The 10137-nt window shown below is 44.5% G+C and overlaps 2 protein-coding genes across 5 annotated transcripts in view; both read right to left on the bottom strand.

Annotated features, from left to right (window-relative positions):
* Positions 1 to 3922: 3922 nt before the first annotated feature.
* TTC32 (tetratricopeptide repeat domain 32) lies at positions 3923 to 6405 on the bottom strand. The gene is made up of 3 exons (XM_069805737.1): positions 6030 to 6405; positions 5782 to 5942; positions 3923 to 4801 (listed from the first exon to the last, which is right to left on the bottom strand). Exons 1-3 carry the CDS (start codon positions 6170 to 6172, stop codon positions 4674 to 4676), a joined length of 432 nt encoding a protein of 143 aa, XP_069661838.1. The 5' UTR covers positions 6173 to 6405; the 3' UTR covers positions 3923 to 4673.
* Positions 6406 to 6609: 204 nt separating this feature from the next.
* The window catches only part of WDR35 (WD repeat domain 35), a 46204-nt gene continuing 42676 nt past the window's right edge, over positions 6610 to 10137 (bottom strand). For 2 of the 4 annotated variants that reach the window (XM_069805733.1, XM_069805735.1), the window contains 3 exons: positions 9502 to 9658; positions 8633 to 8873; positions 6826 to 7568 (listed from right to left, as the gene is read on the bottom strand). In XM_069805733.1, the coding sequence (XP_069661834.1) occupies positions 7421 to 7568; positions 8633 to 8873; positions 9502 to 9658 (546 nt within the window). In that variant the 3' untranslated portion in view covers positions 6826 to 7420. Of the gene's footprint in view, positions 6718 to 6825; positions 7569 to 8632; positions 8874 to 9501; positions 9659 to 10137 lie in introns of those variants that run through there. The other 2 variants (XM_069805736.1, XR_011328604.1) reach the window with 2 other exon arrangements.

The raw sequence follows: 10137 nt of genomic DNA, 5'->3' as shown, positions 1-10137 counted from the left end.
GGGACACTGTCTAGTTCCACGCAGATGAGCATCAGGTCTGGTGGTGTGTCACTAAGGCTCGCTCGTCCTGCAGTCTTGCAGACTAGATTCAGGTAAACTTGTCTGCAGCAAGTGGGATATCCCAGATCTTTCCCTTTTGCCCTAGAAAGCCAGGAAGGGGTCCAGCAGTGTTCCCTACCCATCCACCCACCAGCCAGCAGATGGGAAGACCTTTCTCTTCTGGATACATTGGGAAGGGAGAAGGTGAGACGGAACCTGCATTCCCATTTCAACAGGCATTTCAGGTTCCCACATTCTCATAGACAAGCCAGAGAAATTCCACATCCTTGGTTTCTTCCTCCTACCTTGGTTGCTGTTCATGGCAGCTGATATTTTTCACACTAAATCATGCAAGTGTGTTAGGATTAGGCATTCGTTGTTTAGCTTTGATGGTGACTTCCCCAGCTATGATTCAGCCACGCGATTGCATGCTGTATTGCTCTGCATCTAGGTTCTCCTGGGATTACTCCCTCCTCTCAGGTATTGCAGCTGGAACTTCAGCACCTAACTCATGTCCTAGATTGCAGTTTTCGGGCTATGGGCTTAAACTCTTTCTTGGATTAGGCTTTCAGGAACCACTCTGGTCATACCACTATGGTTGAACAAGCCTTCACTATTCAGCCAATGTGGAGCAAAGGAATTAGGAAGGTGCGAGAGACATGTTAAATGCACAGATACAGGCACACAGCAGTCCCCATACAAGCCTGGAAAGCCTTGAACTTTGGACCAGGCTTTTTCCATAGTAATAGGAGTTAGGTTGAAACCTACAGTTGTGATGTCTGTGGCAGGGTTGGACTAACTGTTCCTTGCTGGGAGATCAAGATATCCTTTATGTCCATTTCACGCGCTTACTGTGCAACACAAAGACATGAACGATGAAAAACCTGATTGTCATGGGCTGTAGGAGGCAATGCTGTGGACTGCATCCAATCCCTCCCTGCTCATGGACTAAAGGGATCCTACAAGGAAAATCTTAGAAGCAGTTAATATTCAGAAACAGAGTTCAACTGAAATGATCACAACATGCTGCTAGGTGGGCCTCCACCTTGACAAGATCTCACAGCAAACTTTTTTCATAAAAAGCAACCAGCCATTCCATCATGTGTGAAAGCCACAGGCTGAGGTTGCACCTGTTCTACTGATCCAGCTTCTGCCTCTATTAAAAGGATTAGGCAGACTGACAATAACCCGCTAACACAAAAGAACATAGGACGTTATCCTTCTACTAGCAATCTTCAGTTTTGAACACTGGTTTTGCTTCTTTTTGAACTCTTCCCTTTCTGATAGTCAGGGGAGAGCACGACCTGCATAGCCGAGCTTGACTGTTACAAAGGCGTTCCTTCCCCACAAAATCTGAATAGCGCACTTTTCTCTACTAATTTACTTTTTACCAACTAAACGGGACAGTGCATAGTGCAGTCCTCGGTTGTAACAGCCAAAGATTTTCAGGTTTTTAATGCTGAATTACCTCTGTTGTCCACTCAGAGGGAAAGCATGTGGAAGAGGAACATATTCTGGCCACTTGAAGACCTAGCCCTTTCCCCTCAACGCGCTGCCAGCTTTCCCTTCGGCATGGCTCTCCTTGTTCCCCACGCTGTATCTCACACCAAACGTATATGAAACACTTCTCATACTGCTGTGTGCCCTGCTGACCTGGGATTTTGTCATCTTTTCCTACCTTTCTGCAAAAGCAAGGGAAAGGCCTTGCAACACTGCAAGTGCTGTGACAACTCCTCCTCCTGTGTTTCAGAAGGACAAGCAGGGTAGTAGGGAAAAGCACAGGGCGATGATGTTACCTCTTTGCCTTTTTCTCTGAGCAATTAAGAACTTGAAGACTGTTGTTCCAGATACTAAAGAAAAACAAAACCATTCTGTAAGGTATTGAGGAAATCACCAGGTAGAGAACCCTGTTACTTGTTGCCAAATTAATCCCAGCTATGGGGAACAAACTAAACAGAGGGGCTGCCACTGAAGGCTGTGTGAGGGGAAGAGTCAAGGGCTTTTGGAGAGTAGGTTTATAGGTAGGAAACCTTGGGAAAGCGGCTGTGAATTATTCATGTCTGAAACACTTCTGGCCAGGGTAAAGACACAGTCAACGTACATTAGCAGCAATCGCCTGTTGGACTTACTGGTACAGCACCACGACTCTGACTAGCGAACGTTTCACAAGGGCAATGGAGGGGGCAGACAGGATTGACCCAGACACTCTACAGAGGTTTATAATTTCCAAGCAAAGACAACCCCTAAAGCCCGGTGAAGGTGTAAAGCCACAGTACCTCTGCATTGCAAAGCATCCAAAGCACACAACCCCTGCTCCTTTTAAAAAGCTGAGAGGTTGCCTGAATTTCATGTGGAAACACTACATAAAAAGAATTTTACTGCTCTCCATTAGACTTTTAATTCTTAAAGGATTATGAACAGGAAACCTTGCAGGACAAGGGGAGTTACTAAACATATCTTCAAGTTTTTATATCAATAACAGGGGTTTACACCCTTTGAACAGGCCTGAGTGAAAGAACACCACACAATGCTATTTCATAATTTCAGACTGAAAACCCCAATTAGTCTTGTGATGTAAAGCCAGAGAACTAAGTGACTCATGGTTGCACGTGAAAGGGGAAAATGTGTGTGAGAACGTTACTGGCCAAAATTACCTTGAAAGAATTCCAAATTACGCCAAAATGCACCACGACAGTTCATGCTTTTGCAGGAGAGACACGGAAATACTGTGGAGAATCTGTGATAAAATTGCTCCCAGTCCAGTGGAATATTTCTGTGCCAGCAATGAATGCATTTTAAGTAATTGAGTAACGTTCACAAAACAACACAAGCTGGGAAGTATGAGGAATATTATTACTAGCGTCTTTGTTCTCTAAAATACTTACGTGCTGTTAATCTTTTGATTTTTATCTGTATCTTGTCATTTAAAGTGTTCTGTGCAGAACCACACCTGTGATCTCTCAAAATAAAACTTTGCAAGTCATGTTCAACTGCTCATACTGTCTTTTTAAATTTTCTTGGCATGGTAAGTCAGGAACAGGTTTAGTTCTAGCTCACCTTCTCGCCATCAACCAAGAGTTGGTATGATTTCTCAATTTTTGAGACTGAGGTGGCATGAAATGTGCCAAGTCCTCGAATTATCGATGCTGTTTTGGAGACAGAGCACTAAGATATAAAAATGGAAGCAAAGCACATGCTTAATATATCCAGAAAAGTAAAAAATTAAACCTTTGGAAAAAAATGGTCATTGTTATTCCAAACTGTAAATGGTTACATTCTGCTATCATGCATTGTATTTATTTAACTTCAACATTGCTACTGTCAGGAGCAGGAGAGGTAAATGCGGCATCTTCTCAGCCCTGCACTCCAAATCTGCTCACTGCACCTGTTGCAGTGTTTCATCCCAAAGCTGAAAGAGAACTCAGCAAGGCTGCTGGGGAAGATGTTCAGAGGCTGAAGTCTGTTCTCGTGACTTACCCCAGAGGGTTCCACCATCTTCAGTGAGCCCTGCCCTTGTGCAGGCTCCGGGATCATCCATGGAGAAACTCACCGTAAGAAGCAGAGCGGTCATTAGCATAATTTATTTTAAAAAAATAATCCTAATGCGCACGTGGGCAATGCAAGAGTATTTCTTTTGTTAGAACTTGTATTGCTATGAACATACGAGGGTGTTTCTTATCGATGATTTATAGACTTCATCAATGGTCCCTCTTACCGTGCGAGAAATGAAGCTGCCTAGCTATTCACAGCCAGTTCAATCAGATTTCATGTTGTATTCTTCAAGCAATTGACCTTTTACAGTAACAAGGAGAAAGCCACAATTCCTACTGTGAATAGCCCAACTACATTCTCTACAATAACCTCTTTACAGACAATCACAAGGTAAAAAGTACATGTTCATTTTTATTCATTCAATTATTAAGCTGCCCAATACTTTTACAATAGGGTTACAAAAACATAGGTATGCCTTGTTCCCACCTGCTTAGGTAAAACAACCTCTAGGAGCGAACAAATGTACATAGGACTGAATTCTTATACCACGTTCCTCATGCAAGGTACAGATGATATTTCCTAAAAAGATCTCATTGTTTCTGTTAAATTTGTTTCTTAATACAGAAGCACTCTGAACTGAAAAGAAAATCAGTTACCATAGCATCTCAAGGCCAGCACCTTATAATTAACAACTGCACTTTCAGCTTAAATCAAATTTACATTTAAATGTGGACAAACACTATCATTATTAAATCCCTGTACTTCTCGCAAGCTCCAGTCTTAAGTATTTAAATGTTTTATAGTTTTTCTTCCTCATGAAAGACTGTTTAAAACAATCCGTGAAAGAGTACAGAAACACAGTTTTAATAAGAGAACTACAGACTTCATTTGCTGTTACTGAGCTTCCAACATCTTTATGAAGCACTTCTGTACAAGTATCTCACGTAGATCTAACATTATGCTTTTCCTCAACTCTAACAATATAAAAAAATAGTTTATTTTGCAATCAAAATCATAACTTATTTGCCCAAGAACGACGTTTCTTCAGTAGGTCATAACAGATGTAAATGACCTTGTGTTTCATCCGTCAATGACAAAAATCAGGTGTTTTGCAAACCATTTTCACACCACTAGCTGCACTTTCAATAACCCCGCTTTTGTTTTTCTTCTTTATCAAGAATAGCCTGTTTTAGACTCAATGCAGCATCTTCAAACTGGGGGTTTAACTCTAATACTTTCCTGAAATCTTTCATGGCCTCATCAAAGCATCCTGTCCAAAGAAAAAAAAAAAAGAAAGAACAAATTATCTCTCTGTAACTGCTCAAACTCACAATCCGCAACCAAAGAATGACTCCCAATACCCTCACTAACAAAAAGCAGCAGCTGTACTTACTAGACCCACTACATTTGGATTCCCCAGAAGCCCAAGCGGGAGTCAAAAGGTCTTCAGAGCAAGAACCCAAGTGCCTATTTTTGAACCTAAAATGGGCTTAAGGCTCAGTTCAGCCAGCTTATTCAAAGATAAGGAGCCAAAAGGCCCACACTCGGGCAACTAACCAATAGCCAGGCTGCCTTAAACCTGGAACACAGGCACACTGCTTCCCAGCTGAGGCTCTTGGTCAGGCTCCATTTCCCTTAGCGCTCTCTCTAGTCCCTCAGGCTCTGGGTCTTGACTTTGCAATGGCCAAGCTCCAGCAAAAAGGTCCAGGGGTGCCACTTTTGTGTGGTGTATTCCAAACCGGGGCAGCAAATTCTGCAGAGACAGCTGAGAAGGCTGAGCTCGCTACGGCTGCTCCCGCTTAAGAGATGCTTTACCTCAGGTTAATGGCAACATTTGGAATTGGCTAGTTTTACCCCTCGTGCAAGTTCCTCCTAAACTGAAAACTGCATCCTTCCCCATTTTTCCCCGAACAGTTATCGTTTCAGATGACACAGCCCCCCATCTAGAGCAGCAAGGCTCTCTGACTGCACCCACAGGGCAGACCGGCAGCTGAAACGTCCGTCCGCACCACGTATTTCTGCAGTGACGGCCCTCCCCGGCCGGGGCCGGGCAGGACTCTCCGTCCCTACAACGGAGGGAAGCACCCTCCAGCTGCGGGTGAATCTCGGGACAAAGCGGGGCTCCCGGTAGCCCGGGCGGGAGGGGACCCGGGTAGGCGGGAAGCCCCGAGCGGGCCGGGCCGGGGCAGGACCGCCGCTCGGCTCGCCGGCCCGGCGCCGCTGGCGTGACCGACTGCGCCTGGCCCGTACCCAGCCGGTAGAGCACCAGGCCGCGGTTGTAGTAGGGCACCTCGAAGCCGGGCTGGCACTCGATGGCGGCCGTGTAGTCCTCCACGGCGGCGGCGAACTCCACCCGCAAGTACTTGATCTGGCCGCGGTCGTTGAGGGCCGTGGCCAGGTCGCGGCCGGCGCTGCGCGGGGACAGAGGGAGAGCGGCCGTTACGGCGGGACCCGCGCCGACACCGGCCCCCCCGGCCCCCCCCGGCCCGGGCACGTACCCTGGGGGGGCGGTGCCGCCGGCGGGCCCCCCGCAGCGGGCGATGAAGCGGCTGTACAGCTCCTCCGCCGCCGACAGCCGCCGCGCCGCCAACTGCGCCTGCGCCGCCGACAGCAGCGCCTCCTCCTCCGCCTCCCGCTCCATGGCGGCGCCTCCGCCGGACCGCGGGGCGGGCGCGTCGCTACCTCACGGCTACGGCAGCGGCCGGGCCGGCGTCGGAGCGCCTGCGGGAGCCGACGAGGGGAGGAGCAGGGGCGGCGGCGGCGCTCTGCCGGCTACCCGGCCCCCCCGCACCGCCGCGGGCGGAGCGCGGAAACCGGCGCAGCCCTCCGACCGACATGGCTGCGAGCGACAAACAAGCGCCAACAGCAGGCCAGAAAAAGAAAAAAAAAAACCCAAACCGAACCAGTAGTACTTAGCGTTTTCCAGACCAAACGGGCTTCGTTTGAGGCGAGGGGCGCCGCCTGCCCCTGAGGACAGCCGTGAGGGGGCTCGCGCTGCCCCCTGCGGGCGGGCGGCGGGGCCGTGTGCAGCGGGGCCGTGTGCAGCGCTGACAGAGCCCGCCGGGGAACGGAACGGCGCGGAGCGGGTCTGGCCGAAACCGCCTCCCTCAGACCTCCCCGAGGCCCAGGGAGGGCGTTCGGCTCTTGAAAGCTGTTCGACAGACGTCAGCTGCTCTCCTCAAGGTACTTAAAAAAGCTCATGACCAGACTCCTGAAGCTCTGAAGGTTCACAGAGGTTTCCTGAAGGCATCACAAAGGCCGGCAGGCCAGAGGCAGACTGACGGCACCGATGGCTCCCGTTCGCAAGCCCTTTATTGCTACGGTGGGTTTAAACACACTTGGCAAAAGAAAGCGGCACAAACTTAGGCCTAAACTGGCACCATCGCTCTAGTAAAACAGCGGTAGTAAAACATACACAGTAATAGTATCACAGCTACCGTGGCATTACTTCAGCTCAGGTATTACTTCCTTCAAAAAAACCATGCATTTTGAGAAAACCCAGTAATTTCCTATGGAATTACAAAAATGAAAAACGGAGCTTGCTCAGATTGAAACATACTAAGATGAACCTACATTCAGTTTGCACGGTTTTGAAACCAGGCTAAATTTACCATTAGAAAAGAATGCTTTTTACCTTAAACCTTTCTAAAAAGAAGTAACAAAAATGCAGCCTTACACAGTTGTTTCTTCACATAAATGGAACCACTAAAGGTTTATCTTGTGGGTTTTCTGGGTTTTTCTTAAAAAACTTTTCTCTAACAGTGGCACTATCTGTTGTTACAATAGAGTACCTGAATTGTATTTTAAAATGTAGTACATTGGTAACGTTTTATAGAGTATTTTTAGGAGACATAACAGATAACAAGGATAAACAGTCCTTTATCCTCTGCTATGCTGTACTGTGGCACAGAGGACAGAAGTTATAATTGCTCGCTTCTTTGGCTTTCATACAATGCTTACATACATTGCACATCCAGAATCGATACTCCAGGATAGGGTCTCCTGTTGCAACACATATAGGAAGTTTCTCATCTCCACTATTAAAAAAAAAAAAAAAAAAAGTTGAAAGAATAAAAACATGGTTTTAAAATAGCAACAAAGACTCATTTTGTAGTAATTTGCAAAACAGCATAAATACCTAATTGTGTGCCTACAGCTAGCTACAAAACTTGCAATGCTCATCTGTAAAATACTGCTTCTCTATTCAGCTGTGTGCCACTTTTTGATTAGAAGTTATTAAATCACGTAACACTTCACTGTTAATATAGCCAAGTATGTAAATCTTCACACAACAGAATGCACACCCCCAGAACCATACAGTCAACAAATCGGGACCAGCAGATCCAAAAGATTAAGTGAAAAGAAGCAGCAAAGGCCATATAAATGTAAGGTTCAATTAGACACCTGCACTACTATTACATTTATTCCTCTGAAGAGTCAACATGAAAGCCACTAGTGAGATTCTGTACGTCTGCACAGTAAACCAAGACAGATTAAAATCCTATTCATTAAAAAGAAAATCGATTCACAATGAATTCCCATACAAATTCCATGCTGTTAGCAGGAAACATACGTAAAAGACACCATTGTGGGTACAGCCACTCCAAGGACTTACCCCTTAAAGGTGCCCTTCATATTCTAATTCTTTCACTTGATATATTCACCTTCTCACACCATGTAGATTTAGGTAATTCACAAAACACTGGAGACTTATTAGTTAATAATGGTTAAACATTCACTTGTTGACATTTGCATCACACCACGAAGGTGATGCAAACGGTAACATTATTACTTTAATGGCACATGACGCCTTACCAAAGGTCCTAAAACTTCTGTGCTCTGTCCACATGTATTTCAAATTAAGATGAAGGTATATCTTTACACTGAGTTCCTCGAATGCAGTCAGTGTCTATTCTCCCAAATAAAATAGTGTTGTATTACCCTTTCTGCAAACTGGCTAACCCTGCATCATTCTTGCCCAATATTTGGTTTAAGTAGCAAAACACCCAATTGGTCACACAAAACCTGCTAAAACCCAAATGCAGACAATAGCAGAAAAGAATGCTAGTATTATTACGGTATCATATAAATATAAACCTACCTCTCAAGAGCATAATCCAGATCAGATTTTTTGTTATACTTCGGACAATGTCTCGTGAATATCTCTAGAGCAAGGTCTTCATACTGTTGCCTCTGCTCTGGCCTAAGAGTTTCCAAGGATTCTAGTTTAACAAAGGCTTTAGAACAAATATCAAATGCTCTGTTTGCACATGCGCAGAGTGCCAAAAGGGAATAGATTTCAACTGCAGGGATAATGTCTTCATAATCTCGCAAATGAAGAGCTAAGAAATGGCGGGGGGGAAGGAAATTATTACATGTCTTCTGTGAAGTGCAAGCATCTGTATGAAGCATTTGCTACTATTAGACAGTACTAGTCTTACAAATTGGACACAGTGAACCAAAGTGGCTCAACACTTTTTAAAAATAAATAAAAATAAGGGGATCTGACTGGGAAATTAAAGTGCCTTTTTGAGACACTTTTTTTAAAAAAAAAAAACAAACATGTTAGAAGTATTTGAAATGGACCTTCATTACTTGGACAAAGTATAGGGCGCTCTTTGCTTCTCTAACTCCCACAAGTTTTTTCTGAAGCTCTACAGGGAGGAGTGATATGAATTCAGGCATGCCTTGTAATTTAAAGAAAGAAACAAAACAGTCAACAGAACATCTACAGATGTTGTCCAGTTTAACCAGGTAATATTTGGTAAGTTAAAATTTGCATTGTCTCCCAAGAAAATACTTTCCAGTTATCTTGACTGCAGCCACATTCAATTCATTATATGGTTCTGTTCTAAATTCCATGCTTCTAGCAAAAATAGAAAAATGTGCCAACTACAAATGAACTTATGTGCTGTGCAGATCTGCAAAATTTGAACAGTTTCTTTACAGGGTTAAAAATGGAAGTCCTACCTGTTTTAAGTGCTGCATCTACAGAACCTTTATAAAGCTGTCTTTGTGCAAGTATGAAAAAATGGTAAGCCTCAGCTCCTCGCCAAGCATTGTCTGCAAAGCGATTAGTTGAAGAAAGAACATCTTCTTCTAGCAAACCAGCCAAAGCTGAAGCAGTCTGAAAACAAAGCAGTATCACAAGTAGTTTTTATACGAAACAGATACAGCAGGAAATGGGGATATATGAAAAGAACTTTTCTGTACTTGGTGATTACACCATCTGTGTTAACTAGGGAAAATAGAAATACATGGACCTAAAGTGAACATTGTTAGGCATTTTATACAGTGCATAGGCAGAACATATGGTGCAGATTTTCAAAGATAAATATCATATACATGTGTACAAATATATTCTGTGCACATCTGCAGACTGGTTCATAGTTTGGATTAATACTGCATTTCAACACCAGATCTCTTAAAACTTTGTCTAAACTATTTCATTTGTGCACATGAAGATGAAAGTGTGAGCAGAAAAAAAAAATGCTTCCATTTGCTTCTGCCATATCTGGAGCCATCTTCCTGCTAAATCATAGCCAGCACAGCTTAATCTAATCACAGATCTCTCTTTGGGATTGATACTTACTCCTAAATGACAGG

This window comes from Haliaeetus albicilla, chromosome 18 (assembly GCF_947461875.1).
Source record: "Haliaeetus albicilla chromosome 18, bHalAlb1.1, whole genome shotgun sequence".
Taxonomy (NCBI): Eukaryota; Metazoa; Chordata; class Aves; order Accipitriformes; family Accipitridae; genus Haliaeetus; species Haliaeetus albicilla.
The sequence above is the reverse complement of the archived record's forward strand: the minus strand, read 5'-3'. Positions and strand labels throughout refer to the sequence as shown.

What these genes read in the sequence shown, in the direction of transcription:
- TTC32 (XM_069805737.1), bottom strand. Translation starts at nt 6,172, where the DNA reads ATGGAGCGGGAGGCGGAGGAGGAGGCGCTGCTGTCGGCGGCGCAGGCG. An exon ending in GGCGGCACCGCCCCCCCAGG is followed by an intron (nt 5,943 to 6,029) that starts GTACGTGCCCGG and finishes GTCCCCGCGCAG; the next exon opens with CGCCGGCCGCGACCTGGCCA. An exon ending in CCTGGTGCTCTACCGGCTGG is followed by an intron (nt 4,802 to 5,781) that starts GTACGGGCCAGG and finishes TTCTTTGGACAG; the next exon opens with GATGCTTTGATGAGGCCATG.